This window comes from Eleutherodactylus coqui, chromosome 1, assembly GCF_035609145.1.
Source record: "Eleutherodactylus coqui strain aEleCoq1 chromosome 1, aEleCoq1.hap1, whole genome shotgun sequence".
Taxonomy (NCBI): domain Eukaryota; kingdom Metazoa; phylum Chordata; class Amphibia; order Anura; family Eleutherodactylidae; genus Eleutherodactylus; species Eleutherodactylus coqui.
Genome location: NC_089837.1, coordinates 429,329,766 through 429,349,903, shown reverse-complemented (window position 1 = coordinate 429,349,903; position 20,138 = coordinate 429,329,766). Strand labels below are relative to the sequence as shown.

The 20,138-nt window shown below is 42.2% G+C and overlaps 1 protein-coding gene across 1 annotated transcript in view; it reads right to left on the bottom strand.

The window, feature by feature from the left end:
* The window catches only part of AKAP11 (A-kinase anchoring protein 11), a 47,275-nt gene that overhangs the window by 12,784 nt on the left and 14,353 nt on the right, over positions 1 to 20,138 (bottom strand). The window contains exons 2-7 of the mRNA XM_066581681.1: positions 18,456 to 18,554; positions 12,931 to 13,041; positions 9,197 to 9,244; positions 8,876 to 9,001; positions 7,490 to 7,754; positions 600 to 4,917 (exon numbers count right to left, since the gene is read on the bottom strand). Of these exons, the coding sequence (XP_066437778.1) occupies positions 600 to 4,917; positions 7,490 to 7,754; positions 8,876 to 9,001; positions 9,197 to 9,244; positions 12,931 to 13,041; positions 18,456 to 18,518 (4,931 nt within the window). The 5' untranslated portion in view covers positions 18,519 to 18,554. The remainder of the gene's footprint in view (positions 1 to 599; positions 4,918 to 7,489; positions 7,755 to 8,875; positions 9,002 to 9,196; positions 9,245 to 12,930; positions 13,042 to 18,455; positions 18,555 to 20,138) is intronic.

The window sequence follows — 20,138 nt, the reverse complement described above, 5'->3', positions numbered from 1 at the left end:
GATAAATTAAGTCACTAATATCTGGCTTTATAGATACTGAGCTAGAAAGAATTAGTCTCTATAATGCAGAATAATCTCTTTAAAAAGCAGGATGGTGGGGTTGAATAATTACTGTCTGGAATGGTTTTGATATTAGGGATATTGCAATATAGTAGGATACTGCAACATGTATGGTTTGATCATGGTTACTAAAAGAGCATCCAATAAGTTCCCTATGGCAGCTCATGAGTGCCACTCCAGGCACAACTGATAAACTATGCCAAATGCAGAGCCTGGGGGGTGCAGAGCATAGAAGGCTTTCTCTTTGGTGTCCTAGGAACTCTTGCGCCCCGGAGGCCCTGCACTAGGCACAGTGTATACGTTTTTCTCGGAGTGCTCCTTTAAAATGTTAAAGGAATGCTTTCCGATTTTACAGTAGACTCAGTGGTTCTCGAAAAGCAATTATTATTATTTGGAGTTGTTGCTGATACTGGCCATTTCATATTTTGACATTTGGATATATTTTTTCACTCAACTTGTCCCGCTTTATAATCCCAACACGTATATATAGGTTTTCAAAAACATTCACCCTAGTAGAACCAGTTATCGTGCCTTCTTACCTTATATTGACATGCCCGATATTCTTCAAAGCGGACACCATGATTTCTGCAGTAAGACTTTCAGCAAAGCTTATGCCATTGTGTCCAATGCCACTGTCAGCTCCCAGGCTTGTGTTGCTCAGCTCACGTTCTGCTTTCTCAAGTGCTGCACTTACTATTTTATCAGCAAACATAGATCTTTTCTCAAGGTCAATGTGGATTTTAGGGATGTTAAGATGAAAAAATCTGGATTTTTGACAAACATTTTGCCTGGACTTAGAGCATGGTTTACTTTTCCTGGAGCTATCATGTCCCAGCAAGAAATGGCAAGACGATACAGAGCTGCCATGCTGCTCTATTGCACTACATAGTCTGCATGCAGCCCCATAAGAATGGCTTAGTTTTCCAGCTTGAGGACCCTTATCGACTTTCTTCTTATTCTCCATAGCTTGCAGCCTGGCTGCTTCCATGCTAACTTCCATGGTTCGGTCTACGACTTTACAAGCATACTGCTCAATAGCTTTCAGAATACCATCATTAAGACCGTGATCATTTAAACTGCTGGTGCTGTGATAGAGTTTATGAGGCAGGGGAAGTAACGGCCTGGGAAACGAGGATTTCATGAGATCACCAACAACATAATCGTTCTTGGATTTCGAGTAGAGACAAGAGTCTGTCAGGGATTTTGGAAGAGATGCAGCAGACATTTTGAGCTTTCTTCTTACATCACATGTTATAGTCTGTGCAAGGGACTCTGCAAAATGAAGTAGTCCAGTAAATTCAGGTTTCTGTACTGAATCCTCAGTAAACGAATGAAGGGTCACGTTACTTTGTCTACGTTTGTCCTTCTCTGAATGGTGGGTCCTATTCAATAATCTAAGAATGTCTTTGCTAGCACTGGCATCGGACTTCGCTCTAGGCACAATCTTCCTGTTAGGTTTAACTTTGACAGTTTTCGAGGCCTGCTGGAGGCCAGACTTCATAGCTCCATAAACTAATCTGCTAGCATACTGGTCTAAGATTAACTCACTATTCCCTCCTTCCATCTTTAGCACTCTGATAAGGTGATCGGCGTATTCTTCGGTTACACTTTCACAGCTAGGGTACTTCGAAGTCAAGCCAATACCACAGTTACTGTGAGGCAGCGAAAGAGTGGTAGGATCAGATGCTTTATAACTCATACCTACATATTTAAAGGTCCTTTCTTTCTGATGAGAATCTTTGCCAGATATTTGAGAATTCGAAAACTCTACATCACATAGAGAGTTCTTCCTACTTCCAATGGTTTCCTTTGCCTCACTGATGACTTCACCGGCAACATCGTTGGCATATTTACACAAAGTATCCAAAAGATCTTCTGTAATATTTCTCATATAGGCAGGGTAACCCCACTTATCACTCAAAACACTTAACTGCGACAGGTTTCTTGGTGTCGCACTCTGAGAAGAGTCATCATCTAATGAGTAAGCAGCCATGTCAGTGGCAACGGATATTATATTACTGGATAAGTAGTCTGCATATCTACAAGTTTCTTCCGATACCTCAAGTTCTTCAGAACTATCATCACTGCTAGAGCTTTCAACTTCTTCGGACAGCGATCTCATGAGCCTAAGCATAAAATCATCTTTCTTACCATTATCATGTTCATGTACAGACAAACGAGGGGTAGAAGGTGGGGTGGCCGGATAGAACTCTTTGGCCAATTGTCCTTTTAGTCTTTTGTTAAGCTTTCGCATACTCCTTTCTGGACTTATGTCATAAGTTGTCAAAGGTGTTGGAGGTGGTGTACCAGGCAGTGCAGACACAGAGGATTTTTGATTATTCTTTTCTTCAACAAAGAAGTCATCACCACAACTACACATTACTGAAGAAAAACTGTTAATATGAGGGAGACAACTGTGCAGACCAAACAATGACGGGTCTGATCCGTTAGTACTATGTACATTTCTTCTGGAAGTTATAGTTTCTGTATCCGTTTTATTATATGAAGAATTTGATGTTCCTGAACAAGTGCCTAAGGGAAGCTTCTCTGTAGAGTCACACTTGTAATCCTGTTCCAGCTGCTTAGCAGTAATGGATGGGCTTGGAGTGGCATATTCCACTAAAGGAGGACATCTAAAAATCCTCTTTTGCGGTTCTGAAAATTTTGGAGTGTAATAAAGCATTTCGGTTTCTGGTTTCAGATTTTTATTGTGGTCAAGCAAATTGCTGGATTTCATTTCTTCTAATTTGTTTGGAGAGGTTTGTGTGCCTTTACCTATAGAACATTTAAATATAGCCTTGCTTGAGTCTTCAATGTGATTTTGGGATATACTTCCATCTAATGAAGGCTCCTGAAAAGGCACGCCAATTACTTTTTTGGTCATCATTTCGGCATAATCATCCACAGTTTTTGCTGACTTGATGACATCATATGCTTCATTTACAATCATATCTACCATAGTTACAGAGAAAGGTTTAACTCCATTTCCATCTTGCTGGCTATTGCCAAGTATAATCTTTTTGTCAGAGGACATATCAGCAATGCCTTTTGAAGAAATATGATAACTTTTTACATTGTCTGCACACAAATTTTTGCTTGCCAAGATATCCTTTTGATCACTTGATATTGGTTGTTGGCTCAAAACCTTAGCGGCTACAGGCACAGGCACAGAACTCATAAGACCAGATGTAAAGAACAAAGCGTACTGAACAGTGTAGTCTCTTTTAGCCTTCTGTGCTACAGGTAAAACGTCTGGAGTTTTAGGATCAGGAAATATGGGCGACGATGGACTTGCCTGCATCATACCTTCAGAGCTTACATATTTGAGGTTATCCATTGAAACACTTATAGCAGCTTCTGGTGTGAAACCTACATTCACTTGAGAAAGCTCAATAAAAGCCTCCTGAATGACAGATTCTGATAAGTCTCTAGCATACGAACTGACTACTACATCTTCATAATCAAATGTCTGGCAGTAAGAAACACTTGGAGTTGGTGGGTGGGAAAACTGACACACTTCCATAATTCCTTCGAAAACAAGCTCCTCAGCAAGGTCTGCAGCAAAACGGGTGACTACATTGGTAACCATCTGCTTCTTTATATATCGGAGCTCTTGTAGAGCACTTGTAATAACTTCACTCACCATGAGATTTGCCAGGCTATTAATGGCTCGTTTCTTAATGGAGAATGCCTGTCTCCGTCCAATTTCACAGAATGCCATTTGGAAAACATATGATGTTAGCCTTGCAGCTAGATGGCACAGTGCGCTAGTGCAAGATGAAACACCTCTCTGCAAGTCTTTAAATGCATTGCCTAAACTCTTTTCTACCAGGTCTGCAGCAAATTTCTGAATGCCTCCCTTAATGCATTTGTGCTTTGACTTTGACTTTCGTTCCAACTCTTTGCCATGAGATCTACGTTTTAGTTTTGGAGTTTTTTCTTGCTCTTTTCTTACAATGTTGGAGGGCAGCTTGGTATTTATGACAGTGTCAAGCATGTCATTACACACCTGGTTGGCATATTGACTTAATCTGTCGTAAGAATTGTCCTTAAATGAAGGAGCATCACTATGGCTAACTAAATGAGATGTAGACTCTATTCCAGAGGGAACTCCAGGAGGGCTAAAAGCAGATGATCGAATAGGACTAAACAAATTACCATTATCTTCAGAACATGTCTTTGTTGGACGAGGGGAGTCTGGTACATCATTCATACTACTGAAAGGAGATTCTGCTTTACGAGGAGTAGGCTTTTTGACGCTGGCTGAAAGCATAGGGAGATCAAATTTAAACTTTTGTGGATTCATGCAAACTGTACTTATGTTTCCTTTGGTACATTTTCGTTTTTTGGGTGGGCTGGCTAGAATAGTTTTCTGCTTATTTTGAAAATGGTCTTCTAGTGATGTTTCTGGTTCATCGAATCTATCAAAACTATCAAAGAATTCACTTAATTCAGAGTCAGAATCCTCAATGCCATCTTTGCCAACAGGGATCTTTGGCAGATTAAGCTTTGCCCTTAAGCTCTTCTGGTAACCCTCTTCATCTAAGAAAATGATAGGGCTCGGACTTGAACATTCCGATTCAGAGGTTTCCACGGGTGATGGGGAAAATATGATTTTCTCATGGGTAGAAACATTTCTCTGTGTCCAGGTGTTACACATTGATGTGGTCACTGTATTTTTAACAGAAGATGACATCTCTGGAAGTCCTAAGAAACCCATTAGAACTGCAGACTTGATAGACGATCGACGACGCACTGAGCTGAATATGATTTTCGATCCACCAATGTCTAGACAATGAGTAGGTTGAGTTTGGGAGGAAGCATCACGTTGATTTTTCACAGCTTCCCATCCAAATCCTAGAATGAAAGGAGATTGGAAACAGGTTTAAATAAATTCTAATGCTATCAAAGTGAATAATAAACTGAATTAATAAGAAAAACATGGCGGCAAACTTCCTGTAGAAATCCAAAGAAGAAGACCAGCACTTAAACCGGATGTGTATTAAACCAAAAGATTTCTTCCATGCCAATTAAGTGGCAAAGCCTGTTTTCGCCTAAATGAAAGACCAATTTTTCAGTTTTTTTTCATTGTCAAATTCCAGGAGCCATAACTTTTTAATTTTTCCCTCGACAAAGCCATATGAGGGAATGTTTTATTGCAGGACAAGTTGTATTGTTTAATGGCAACATTTTTGGGTACACATCATGTATTGTAAAACTTTCATTGTTTTTTAGAGGGATTGGGGGAAAAAATAAACAATTCCTAACATTTGTTTTTTGGATTACATTTTTACAGCATTCAGTGTGAATTAATAATGTGATGAGATACTCTGGGTTAGCACGATCCCGGGGATAGAACGTTTATAAAGTTTTATTGTTGGTTTGCTATTTATGTACACAAAAAAAATACTTTTTTTTTTTTTATTTCTTTTCGTGTCACCGCATTCCAAGAACCATAGCATTTTTCTTTTTCCCCTGATGGAGCTCTATGAGGATTTTAGGGAACACATAACATTTTGATTGCTTTTTAATCTTTTTTTTTTTTATAGAGGCAAGATTGATAAAATCTGCAATTCTGGCAGGTTTTTATTTTTAACTGCATTCATCACGCAGTATAAATGATATGTTAATCGTACTGGCCTGCAAAATTAAATTATGTCAATACCAAATTTATATAGGTTTTTTTGCAACTTTTTCACAAAAAAATTATTCATTTTTTTGTTTATCGCTGCATTCAAAAGACTCCTAACATTTTCCTGCCTTTGTTAACGATGCTGTGTGAAGGTTTTTTTTTGCGGGTTAAGTTGTACCTTTTAATGCTACCGTTTGTTGTTCCATGCAACATTTTGATCACTTTCTAACTCTGTGTTTTATAAGGCAAGATATACAAAATTAGCTATTTACGCCATGTTTTGCATGGTGTGCACTGTGCAGGTTTAATAATGTACTAACTCTTTTCTCTTTGTCATTACGAACTTCAGTATAGTAGTGTATAAAAGTGGCTATGAAGCTCAGCCAGAGGCTAAAGCTAATGGGCCACCATAACTGGAAGACCTGGAGTCTATATTCAAGCTTCTAGGTGCCGATGGGTAAAAGAGGAAGCCCCCTTCCTCTGTCAGCCTTTTACATGCCGTGGTATCTTCGGTTCACAACATCCGACAGTCGAGCACCGCCTCCCCCTGCATGGGAAACCCGTACCGGGCTTCCAATGCAGTGCCATCTCAAGAAGTATGGGTGGTCGTTCAGGGGTTAAAAAATGAAGTTAAAATTCAGAACATCCCATTTCCTACATGTTTGAAACCAGAAGAGGTTCTTACTTAAGGCAACACATATGAACTACTGTATTACTAATATAGTTTATTATTTCATATCCCTTGCCATAAGTAAGAACCTCTTTTGGCTTAGAACATGTAGGATACAGGATGTTTGGAGAAGCAACAGTTCCTGAATTGTAACTTTACTTTAATCAACATGGGATAAAGCTGTTCGTTTTACATAGTCTGTTTCGAGTGCTGGATGTTTTCTTCTTTGGGTTTCTGCAGTTAGCCACACTGACATGGAATTATACAAGCACCATCAGCTACTCAAGACTCAGGTACTAATGTATCTGAACACAGTAAGCAATACGCATTGTGTCTGTAACTTCCTGTAATATTCCAGATTTATGCAACAATAGTATGTTCACCTAGAGAACAAATGGTAACTATGAGAACAATAAGTCAACTGAAGACAGCCAGACCTACAGACAGACACCCGCATGGGGGAATGTACTTAGACTGTGTCCACTTTTTAGAAAAACAAGTTGAAACTCAAATGCCTGATCTTTATCTCATCTTTCCCTAGCGAAGAGTTGGGAGGCTCCCATACACATTAAATCACTTGGTGAGTTTGGTTGATATGCATCTAATGTGTATGGCCAGTTTAGGGGCGATCCCTTGTTCCCCTCTATAAGAAAAAAAAAATTAAAAGCATCTTATACAGGCACTGCAATACCACACATCACCTATGGACAGGTGTGCCACTGTTTCTGGAACAAACCAGCCATTCTGTACAATGACTTGAAGGCATAAGACATATTTTAACCAGTATAATTTCTAAATTTCCTAGTAAATAACATTATAAGAAGGCGTATTCTATAAGCGGAAAATTTTAAGTTAACAGTGTAAACAAATATTGCAATCATAAAGACTTTGATAGTGATTTGTTGGACACAAATTGCATTTATAGGCACGTTGTGTGAGGATGTGAAGACTTGTGCATCGTCATCATTAAGGCAGAGATACAAGACAAGATATTTCTCATAAACAGATCTCAAAATCCACAGTTCTGAAATTAAGAATACACTAGTGTGCAATGTATTAGTAGAAACCAGTGGAATGTCATAAGTAATGGGAAAGTTATGTCTTAAAGTTATGTAATAGTAAAGTACCTTGGCTGTCATTTGTACTTGTAGGTTCCTCTTCATCCAAATGTTCAAACGCAGTCACGAAATCATCCTCGATTGAAGAGACAGAGTGATTTGTATCATCATCTTCATGGTGCTCTGCTTTATTATTGAATCTGTGTAGGTATTCTTGCTCCATTGCATATTTCACACCAGCCGTATATTTGCTTAGCATTACAAACAGAGCGTCACTTTTAAAGAACGGAAAGGACGTGGTGTTCATTAGACATACTGCTCCTGAGAAAAGACCCTTCGGGGTGGAAAGTCGGGGAATAATTGATAAGTACAAAACAATGAACACGGCCGTATACTGCATAGTTCTAAAAGATTAGTAATAGACAAGTAAATACAATCTGTTTGATGAAACGTTCCTTATGATTTGTTCTTAATCAAATATTAGGTCTTGGATAGACACGGAGGACAAGCCGGACAGTCAGTAACTGATGCAACAGTACGACGTCCTAAGGGTCTTGTGCAGAGTTCTTATTCTTATTCCAATAGAACCCATGCACAAGGCTTCGGGAATTGCATGGTTGCCCCAAGAGCTGCAATGCCTAGAAAATCCCAATGTCATTCCATGACCAATGTCAGTTAAAGTGGTTTTCAGGACTTAAAAATTGATGACTTGTCATTAATGCTATATCACAGCACATGGGTAAGTGTTGTGGCCTTTTCTCTGCACATTCAGAGATGGGGCAAAATGTTTGTTTATGACAGCTGAGAGGCATTTATTAGAAGACGGCCGACGCCTTTAGGCCTCATGTCCACGGGGAAAATCAGGCCCGCTACAGATTCTCCATGGAGAATCCGTAGCGGGTCCCTCTTGCCCCGCGGACATGAGGGCTGAAAATAGCAATTACTCACCTCTACGCACGCTCCGGATCTTTCCTTCTTCGCGGCTTGATCTCTCCGTCGCGGCCGCATCTTCTTTCTTCGGCCCGGCGGATGTGCACAGCATGCCGGTTGCGTGCCGCGCGCATGCGCTGGCCCGAAGAAAAAAGATCCGGCCGCGACGGAGAGAAGATCAAGCCGCGAAGAAGGGAAGATCCGGAGCAGGTGAGTATATTCAGATTTTAGGTCTCCCGCGGATCTGGACAGCTTCCATAGGCTTCAATAGAAGCCTGCAGGAGCCGTCCCCGCGGGAGACCCGCACGAAAATGGAGCAAATCCATTTTTTTTCATGCTCCATATTTTTTTAAAATCACTTTTATTGACCATCCGCGGGTATTTATCTACCCGCGGGTGGTCAATGCATCCCTATGGGGTGCGGATCCGCGTGCGGGTGATCCGCTGCGGATTTTGATTATTACTTTGCCCGTGGACATGAGGCCTTAGACAAAAGGCACTGGTCAGTTATAGTTCGGCACTTACCTGTGGGGCACTTGATTTAGTCACTTCCTTTCCATCTTTTAACAGAAGGACTTCATTTTCATTTAGGTTGTACAAATGAAGAGATCTAATCAGTTCTGGAATGTCCAAGTGAAAAGCTGCTACACCCTACATGGAAATACCATGAAAACTTTACAAGGTGGTTGGAGACCCATGTGTAGTATACAAATATATTACATGTTCTTAATGTGCTGGTGGAAATGAGATTACATCTATTCTCTAATGAAACCACAAGACAGACATCACACTGCATATACACAACTGCTATTAATATGCAATACCTATTAATACATACTGCAGTACCTGAGTATTTGCTGCTCCCGATTCCTCTGAAAGACCAAGGAAAGTAACCTGTAAGGGATTATTAATCAGATTAGTAGCTACTTTCACAGTAGGTTTCTTAGTCAACGCATAGGTACAGTGATATTCTCCAGATACAATATTTTCAGTATACAGTGATCATTCCCAACCATTGTAACCTGAAACCAGGCTTAACATACAAAGTCACAGACCACCCAAATCTGTGGAACGTGCAGCGTAATGGAAAATCCAGCCAATCAGCATGGGCGTCTCAATGGTATAAACACCTGTATTACTGAAGAGCATGCAGTGATTGGTTGTCTAGTAACGCCTCTCTAAAGTATAGTGTGGCATTACATGTGCTGCAGTGCCTTTGACCTGCACCAGGATGGGCTGCTCCTCTAAACACCAAATGAGGGCAGCTCCATGTTACTTTTCTGATACATTTGGGGACATTTATAAAAGATTTCACAACAGTTTCTGGTCTAAAAAAAAAAAGTCACAAATTTTTGTGCAGGTTGGGATTCGCATACAAATTTGCGACTTTTCAGTTTTCATGCACCAGCCGCTCTATAATTGCAAAAAGCAGGTGTGGCTTTCAAGGCAAGACGTGGCCGCCCCAGACCAACAGATTTAGGTATAATTTATGCCAGAAACATAGGCCAGTATGGCCCTGGCATACATATCTGCGTAGGCCTAAGGAGGTGCCAAGAGACGCTTAATACATGGAGAGGCATGCACCTTTTCACGTATAAGACGCATCATGTGACGGGAGAAATTATAATAAGACTGGCATTACTTGTGTGTTCTGTACAGAAGAAGCTGCTGTTGTCTACATAGAAAGCGACTCGTGCTTTTTAAGTGGTCAATTTACTGTATTAACGTGGTAACATCAGGCTTTTTATCACCATTATGATAAAATAAGCAAGCCATTTAGAAAGAGCATAAAATAAATTTATTGTAATGCAACATCAGAACGCAAAACTTTCCGAAACTTTATATTTTTTTTCCCTCATTCCACTAAAATGGGACTCCAACCCCAAGACTCCACAGCCCTGTGTTGAGGGACCGCTGTACCTTTCATATACACACATACATGTTTAGATTCTGAGAACAGATTGTGGAGACTCTTCCATTAATCCGAGATAACATATGTATATTGTATATTGCGGGTTTACTGTATTTTCCCAAATATTCAAACTGCAGCAAAATTCTATGCAAAAAGTCAGAACCAACAAAAAGATTTTGAACTTTGCAGATCAATGCAGGTCCATTAAATACAAGTACTCTGCTACATGTCCTGTATTTATTTAGATAGATGCTAAGTACATGGAGATAGACATAGAGCGCCACCAAGAGGTAGAGTGTAGACAGCACACTGCATCTTGAAACTTCTAAGTATTATTTCATTGAAACACTGATGTTTTCAGTCTGATAAAACCTGAAATGGATTAAGAGCGCCACCAAGAGTTATGTGTATAGTATTACAGAAAAAATGGTACTTAAAGTAAATGATGCTTAAAAATTACAAGATTTTAACTTTTGATTAATGTTTGCAGTTTTATTAATTAGGGTACTGATTTATGGCAATTCTCCAGGGTGCTCCTTTTACCAGAATCTCTCCCTTAAAGAGTGGGAGCAATGCACACAGCCGGAAAAAGGACATCAGATTTCTAGACACTCACCTGGGTACATGTGCCAGAAAGGGGGCTGCCCAGATATCAGCACATCAGGCAGGCAAGAGTAAAGTGTAAGCGGATGCGTAACTGCAAGCTACATATATGGGTTTTTCATGCGATTGTAACGTGATTTTCATGCGTTTGTGATTTTCATGGGCATTACAAAAAAAATAAATAAATAAATTTGCCCCAAATTATATCATTAAGTGACAGAAAACACCCAAAAATGTTGTCCTTAAAGTAACATGCATAAAAAAAAAAAAAGGAAGATCAAAAAACTGATCTCACTCGCATCCCATGTGAGTGGGATTTATTTTTTGAACAGTCCCATAGAAAATAATGGGTGATTCTTCAACAAAAAAAAAGGAAGAAATCGCATAAAAATAGGACATGTAGTGATTTTTTTAAATTCACACTATTGGTCCAAGTGGGGAAAAAAAACAAAACGCATGTATGAATTAGCCTATTCAAAAGAATGGGTTCTATTCCCGTGCCAGTTCTGTTCATTTCAGACCCACACAGAACTTGTGTTAAAAATACTGGTGTGAATACAGCCAGAGACTGCAAACAAAGCCAGGGCTACTAGTTTTCCTGCCCAGTTGGGTTGCTTTTATAGCAGCCCGGCTTGCTCCCATCTTATCAACCCACCCAAATCTATTTTGGCAGGTCATTGGATGGGTTGATAGTGTTGCACTTGTGATAGAAAACGCATCACAAGTACAGCTAGAAGACAGCAGCATTACCAGCAAAGAGTCTCAGCTCTGTAACCCTGTTTCCCCCCAAAATAAGACCGTGTCTTATATTAATTTTTGCCCCAAAATAGACTAGGTCTTATTTTGAGGGGATGCCTTATACTTACCTAGCAGTATCAGTCTAGGTTCCTCCCGCTGCTCTCTGGAGCGTGGCATTGATTGGCCAATTCATAAATCCCACCTCCACAATACGATGGCTGTGACTGGTTTTTCGACCGATACTCAGACAATCAATGCAGTGCTCGATAAACCAATCACATTGGTTCATCTAGCTCTGCATTGATTGCTGAACAGCGCTAGAGAGCCAAAATCGGAGCCATCACCTCCTGAAGGTGAGATTTATGAATCCCATAACCAGGAAGTGATCTTCTGTGGGTGAACGAGGACTGCAGGACGCACGGTGGAGTTTCGGACAGCAGCAGGAGGACCTGGACCAAGCCTGCTAGGTAAGTATTCCTTTTTTTTTTTTTTTTTTATTTAATGCAGCTAGGGCTAATTTTTAGGGGTATGGCTTATATTTCAGAGCCTCGTGTGCTGCAGAGTGTAAGCTCTCGCCTACGACCTGAAGGTTGCAAGTTCAATCCTTGCATGATTCAGGTAGCCGGCTCAAGGTTGACTCAGCCTTCCATCCTTCCGAGGTCGGGAAAAAAAAAAAAACAGCTTGGCGGGGAGTAATAAATAATTATCTGAAAGCGCTGCAGAATAAGTTGGCGCTATACAAATAACAAGATTTATTTATTTCAAGCCTTTACAAAAATCAACCAAAATCAGGGCAGGGCTTATTTCGGGGCAGCAGGGTAGTAATGCTGCCTCCTCTTCAGAGGAACCTCACCCTACAGGACAAGGAGGGGAAAACTGCAGGGGTGATGGCTGCCTCTATATTGGGAGCAGTGTGGTCCTCACTACCCCAATATACGGTACTGTGCCTGACACTATATCTGGAAGAGCCTCGGCTGTGTGTCACTTTTTCTGTGGAGCTCTTACCTTCCCTACTTTATATGGTAAAAGCACATCCTAACCTGCAGAAAGTAATAACACATTATCATCTAATATTTAGTATGATATAATAAGTGCCCGTTTGCGATTAGGCTACTCTTGGGTTATTTTTCAGTTTGCCTTCGCTGGGATTTGGATCTTCAGCTCTGAACCAGGTGAAGAGGTTTTCGTAGAACTGCAGGATATTTTTAAAGCCAGAGAGCAATCGCTCAGTTTTTGCAACCCTTTCTAATTCACAGTTATACAGCCTGTAGAAAGTTTCATTATTTATGAAGTGTGGTTAAAGCTGAAGACTGCGGAAAGAACTGACCTCGATAAAATCCCCTGTCTTGTTACTCTTCAAACTGTCTGTGATGGTGCAGAGCTCCTTCCTGCTTTGTAGCAATAGCTTTACAGAATTTAGCAGCCCCTCGCCGACATTCTGCAGAACAGAAAAGGTGAAGTTAAAGAGCCAGTGTAAGCAGAACAAGACCACAGAACGTGCCACTAACTTTTAGGGATTTCCTGCGTGATGATAAAGCAAGTGAGTTATCAGAAAATTACCCTATGGTTTACAGGGAACCGAATAACAAGGTGCATACCAAATGCTGAAGGTCATCATGTCTGAACTCCAAGACGTACACCTCAACAGACCCCAAAACACAAAAAGTCGGCTTAAATATGCTGCAAACCGTATAAATAAGCCACAGAAGTTGGTGATTCTAGTCTGTGAGGCAGTCACACAAAACTGGAACATTTTGGGTCTATGGATGAGCGGTACGTCTGGAGGAGAAAGAATGAAGCAAATGCTGAGAATACCATCCTGCCCGCAGTGAAACATGGCGCTGGATCGGTGATCTCTGAAGATTCTTTTCTTCCTCTGGCACTGGAAAGCTGCGGCATGTGGAGGGCAAGATGTACTTAATGAAGTATCAGGAGATCCTAGGATAAAACTTCATGCCTTCTGTGAGGAAGCTGAAGCTTGGGCATCACTGGACCTTCCAACAGGACAATGAACCCAAGCTTACCACAAAGTCCACAGAGGCTTGGTTTCAGAAGTAATCCAGGAAGATTCTGGAGTGGCCATCACAGTCTCCTGACTTGAGCCCCATAGAAAATCTGTGGTGGCTTTTGAAAAAGGCGGTTGCAACACACAAAACCAAGAATATATCAGCCCATGAGGAATGGACTGATGTTCCTCAGGAACGCCGCCACAAGCTGGTGTCTGGCTATGCATCACTTTTGCAACAGGTCATAAAGCAAAAAGGATCACTACTAAGGACTAAAGATGCCTGTCATGAATAATTCTGAGACGGCAGTAGTCATTGAAAGTGACTTTTTGTTGAATTTGGACAAACCACTTGTTATACTAGTTGTGTTGAGCTATTTACATTGTTCTTGTGTGGTTGTTTTGGCAGACAGCTGAGAATTTGGAAATTTGGCAAATAAACCTAATTTGCAATATGGGTTGAATAGTTTTGTTTGCAATTGTATGTGCACTGCTATATGGCTAGCAACATATTCATAAAGGGACTTACCAACTCAAGACAAGTGCACTCACGTACTGGATAATATCACAGGTCGTGAATATGTCTTAGGTTAAATCTACCATCTAATTACACCATTTACTTTAAAGCGTAACTAAGCTTTCCGAATACATTACAGAATAAGCCGTCATTGTGTACACATGAAGAATAACAGCATTTCTGGTCATTATATGACTTGCACCCTTCATCTTTTAGCTGTTCCCCCATTGTCACTAATTGTCAGTGTTCCCCGAGCCCAGATCCAGGTGGGGAGAAACTTCTGATGTTTACCATACAGTGCTCCCCTAACTTTCTGCAGCACACCCTCAAAAGCAGAATGGAAGATATTATAGAGAAGTACTGAGCAGAGTTACTGTGAATCCAGCAGAGGGGTGAGATAAAAGACTAGAAGCAGCAGCCGCATCTTTGCGTGTCTCTCTGTCTCAGTTTCCCTATAGCAGCTTCTTCCTTCTTCTCTCACTCCTCCCCCATCCATAGACTTCCATGGGCTGCAGCCAATTCGATCACTTAGTGTACAGACTTTGGCCTCATGTCCACAGATGGGTCGGATTCGGCATGCAGGAGGCTGCAGCGGAATCCGGCTCTGCTGGCAGCAGCGCCCGTGTGTACCTCATATTTTCTGTACTGCGGATGGTCCGCAAGGCTCGCCGTCGGACATGCACCGCACAGATTTTTAAAAAATCTTCTGCTTTTCCCGCAGAATCCGCGGCTCGTCCGCACGGAATCTGACTGTTTCCACTGACTTCAAAAGGAAGCCGTCCGCACAGAATCCATGTTAAAATGCAGCATGTTGCAATTTGTTTTCCGCACGCAGAATCTGGAAAACGAATCCACATGTTAATTGAGGTGCGGACGCCCATGCTTCCCTATGGACTGCAAATCAAATCCGTCCGTGGACATTGGGCTTTTTGTATATGAAATTTATCAGTATACTCAGAAACAGTCATCAGTGCAGGAGGAGGGAGGAGGAGGAGGAGGAGGAGAAGTGGCTACTAAGTAGACAAAGAGGTAGAACCACAGGCAGCATGAACTAGGACAGGAATGCACAGTGCGCCCATGTATGCGTTATTCTGAAACACTGTGGCATTTGAGAATATACACTTTATTGTTTGACTTGGAACAGAGCTCCGAGTCAAAGAGACAGCCGGCACCAGGATCTCCTTGCCTGTAGCATGATGACTGACAGCTCTCTCCCTATACACAACCCTGGAGAAGAGTTGTCAGTCTTTACGCTGCGGGTGGAAAGAAGCTGGCACGGCCCATCTCTGACTCGGAGCTCCATTCCAAGTCAAAGTTTAAAGGGAGTTTATTCCGAAACACTGAAGCATTTCAGACCACCACACACACGGGCGCACTGTGCATACCTGTCCTAGTTCAGGTAGCATGGCCCAGGGACAGGTTCCCTGTAATAAAATATATTAAAGAGTTTATTTTCACTTCTACAGTTGATTCATGAAACAGAAAAATAAAACTTTAGTTACTTTTTAAAGAAGCCAAAGTTTTTATGTAGCACAATAAAATGACCAGGTTGGGGCTAGTCACACCTGCAAAGGGGCTTTCTGTCTCTCTGTTCCCATTTTGTAGCAGAGAAAAGGAGTTAAAACGGCAATATACGCATCCCTATTTTTTCCCCATTGATTTCAAAGGGTTTTTGGAAAAAAAAAAAAAAAAACTGAAAACAATCTGAAAGCTTGTAGTTTGCTTCCATTCCGTTTGGTTTATTTATTTATTTTTAAGTAAACATATAGCACAGCAGTCAGCAGTGTTCAGTGAAAAAAAAAAAGGGAACCAAACAGACGGGGATCCCAAATGGATCCCTGATGCAGGTGTGAACGGCTCTTCCCAGCAGCTCGCCGTCAGGCTTGGTCAAGGACTAGAGTATACCACTACTTTCTGATTTCACTGCAGTTCATTCTGAATGTGCCAGGGCTGCCCCCTAGCCCTGCAATGGTAGTTTCTGTCACTCCAGGCACAACATGGAAAATTCCCCCAGGGGTTTTTTTCCTTCTATTTCTACTGTACACATCAAACAGTACATGATATGATCAGTAAACACTCTCCACCCAAGCATATTCCAGGAACTTATAACCATCTTTTATATCCTATTCTTATGTAAACACGAAGGATAAGTTCAAACTCTGTACTTCCTCTTCTTCTACCTCGCATCTGCATGAAGTTCTTATGTTCTCCTTACGTTTGTAATCAGATTTCCTCCCAAATTCTAAAACATATTGTCACAATGTTCCCACCAAGTGAGGCTATGATCACACCGGCGGTTTTTGTTACCATCTAGCTGTTCCGTTGTTGGAAAGAAAACAGAAATGAAAACCAGAAGCAAACTGATAGCTTTTTGTTTGCTTCCATCTTCCATTGACTATTTTGGTTCCGTTCTTTGAACTGCGCTTTTGATGAAGTTTAAAAAAACGGATTGGCGATAAAAAATTGACAAACATATTGAAACCGATGGTCTTAGGCATGAAAACTGAAGTGTTTTCTTTCAGTTTAGCTGTTCCCACGACGTAACAGCTAGATGGAAACAATTAAAGGGGTGGTCTCGCGAAACCAAGTGGGGTTATACACTTCCGTATGGCCATATTAATGCACTTTGTAATGTACATTGTGCATTAAATATGAGCCATACAGAAGTTATTCCACTTACCTGTTCCGTTGCTAGCGTCCTCGTCTCCATGGTTCCGTCTAAATTCGCTGGCAGCTTGCTTTTTTAGACGCGCTTGCGCAGTCCGGTCTTCTCCATTCAGCACGAGCCGCTTCAGTGTGCTCCCCGCTACAGCTCTTCTGCGCATGCGCAGACGAGCTGTCACTGCTCGGGAGCGCGCTGAAGCGGCCATTCTGCACCATCCTCTGTTAGAGGAAGGTGCAGAAACTGGAGCTGCCCAGCGGAGAAGACCAGCCCAGCCCAGCCGCCCCGAGAAGCCTCCCAGGTAAGTGATGGGTCGGGGGGGGGCTGCCGCTGCGCCGGGCTGCGCCGGGGGGGGCTGCCGCTGCGCCGGGGGGGGGGGCTGTCGCTAGGCCGGGGGGGCTGCCGCTGCGCCGGGGGAGCTAGCGCTAGGCCGGGGGGGCTGTCGCTAGGCCGGGGGGGCTGCCGCTGCGATGGGGGGGGCTGTCGCTAGGCCGGGGGGGCTGTCGCTAGGCCGGGGGGGCTGCCGCTGCGCCGGGGGAACTAGCGCTGGGGAGCCGGGGGCTAGCGCCGCTTACCTGCTGCCTGGCGGTGGGCGTCTGGTCGGCGGCTGCGATGCGTCCGGTTGCCATGGAGACACAGCTGGCGGCGTCTCGGGAGCGCGCACGTCGGGCTGAAGCAAGGGCTGTACACTTTGGGAGAAGAACCGGCGGCCATCTTTGGAAAAGTTTTTAAAAGTTGCTGAAACGCTGGAACAGTGAGTAGAAACCGGCTTTAAAAGTCATTTAAACGGGTGCTTAGTTTTGTATGCTGAATAAGGGGGACTGGGCAAAAAAAAAAATTAACTGCTTCCTCGAGACATCTCCTTTAATGCTAGTGTGAACATAGCCTTACTCACAATCTCCATTTCATATTACAACTACATCTCCTTTGATTTGAACTCTATATCTTTAATTATGAATAAAGGCCCATTTAGACAAGAATTAGCACTCAAAATTCACTCAAAAGCCATCTTTTGAGCGATAATCGTTGAGCCTAACACGCTGTTATTGTGCACTCTTTGTGCACTATTCGTTCATCACTGATTTCTAGCAAGCTAAAAATCAGCGATGAGCCTTATCAGAGCCGCACGCTGAGTTCTCAGCGGGATACCAGCTGACAGCATTTGTTCAGCTGGTATCCTGCATGGAGCTCTCAGCAATAGCTCCGAGAACAAAGCAGCTCCTGCTGTTCTCAGTGCCATCAGCTCAGCGGGATACTAGAACAAAAGCAGCTGTTTGCAGAAGACAGCCATCTCAATGTCTTCTGTGAACAGGAGAGCCTTCATTTACACACCAATAAGCTCTTAAGTAGCTAATTAGCTACTTAAGAGCTTAAGCAAAGTGATCGCCCAAAACGGTCACTCAAACTGCCATTTGAGTGAATGTTAAGCGATCATCTTGCCGTGTAAATGCACCTTAACTCAATGCAGAGCAGTACTTTATACTGGAATATAATTCAGGGTCATACCTGGGACTTCCCCTCGAAATTAACAGAAACATACCAGGGAGTGGGCCGTCTCCTTGTACTTCTCCTCTTCCTACAGAGAATAAAACCCTCCTTTGCTCAGTTGTGTACATAAGACAGCACACTACTGTATTACCGGATGTCCCAATCACATCAGCAACTTACTTCTTTTTTTACGGATAATTTAGACTTCATCTGACAATACTGGATTTGGGTAGAAGCATCCATGATGACCAGTCAAAGATTCTTAGGCAGTCTGCATATCTATAATGGAAGATAAGAACATCACAGAATATTAATAAGCTTATTAGTAGGAGAGTTTATAGGGTTCAAATGGGATGATATATTAACATCCAGCAAAAGGGGTCAGAGGAAGATGTCCAGAATTGTGCTGACGAACAGTAAATAGTAAAAGTAAATTGTACTGCTCTAACACGTTCGAAAGCACAACTTGTCATTCCTTCGCTAGAATAGCAGACAACCAGTTTGCTTGCCATTGCTCTCCTAGGCTGGTTCCACATTAGATTTTTGTGAAACCAGCGCTGGTTCTGTCCTTGGTTTCATCCAGAAAACTGCACAGGGACGGAAACCAAAGCGGCAGCATAGGGGAGAATATGTGAGACGCAGACCTCTATGGATATGCTTTTAAATTGGAGCCAAAGTTGGAACATTTCTACCAACTCCGCCCAAAAAGAACTCCAACTCTCATGCTCTGCAGCCCTGCTAATAAGGCTTGTAGCAAATCAGTGAACATACTGCCAGCGAATCAGACTAGTATATGTTGTCAATTTTAAAGGTGATTGTCTATGGCCCGCTGTCTACAAACCAGAATGGAGAGCCACTGCAGGGAAAATGTCTGGCCAGATATTCATAGATGACATTAGAGAAGCTGGTCCCATGACAATCAACTGGCTTCATTTAAAACATGCATGCACAGACTCTCCTGCATGGTCTCCGAGTACACAGAGATCTGCAACTTAGTCATCCTCTATAAAGGCAACCCATTGGCCGAAAAATGACTCAAAACAAGCGATTTTCAGCAATAAGTGCTTTGAGTAACGAGACCAGACAGCGTACTGGAGAAATCACTCAGTATTTGTTAGACGCTTCGTTTCAGCTGATGATTATTCCAGAGTGACTCATTGTAAACAGGTAGTCCATCTCTGAACAACTGCCTGTTCGCGGTGGATAGAGGCAGGCGGCTGGAAGAGATCTCTGGCACGCTCTGCCTCCATTCACTTCTGTGTGAAAGCACAGGAACAATAGTCAGCCCAAGTAAAGGTACCTTTACCCTCCTGGCTTCATCGTTTTCTAGAATCTATTCCCCAAACAATTCAGGTATATAAAAAGCTTCTCGCAGCAAAGGTGCAGAAATCTCATCCCTGCTGAGCAATTAAAATGGCACAATGGCCTCCTGCTCGTTAGCCCTATGACAGGAATGCATTATTCATTAACAGGGAACATAATGTTACACTATAATCCTCTGTGGTAGGAAAGGGAATTCTGCGAGGGATAGTTAATGAGTCTCGTTAATCAGGCAGCAGAAATAGACCTACATATACAATCATACAGCCAAACGTCTGTCCCCCTCAACGTACGACTGATATATTCAATTATCCTTCAAGGGGCTGTCCAGTTACTATTTAGTTAAAACAACAGGAAATACAGTTTTTTAACATGCGGATTAAATCTGCTGTCCAACCTTTTATATGCCAGTGTAATAGCCTCTAACTGCACAGTAGATGCTATATATCATAGACCAGTCAGGCCATTATAATGCACCCCATGAACTGAATAAAATAAACAGGATGTCAGTCATGTACCCCAGCGACTCCTGAATCGCGTAAT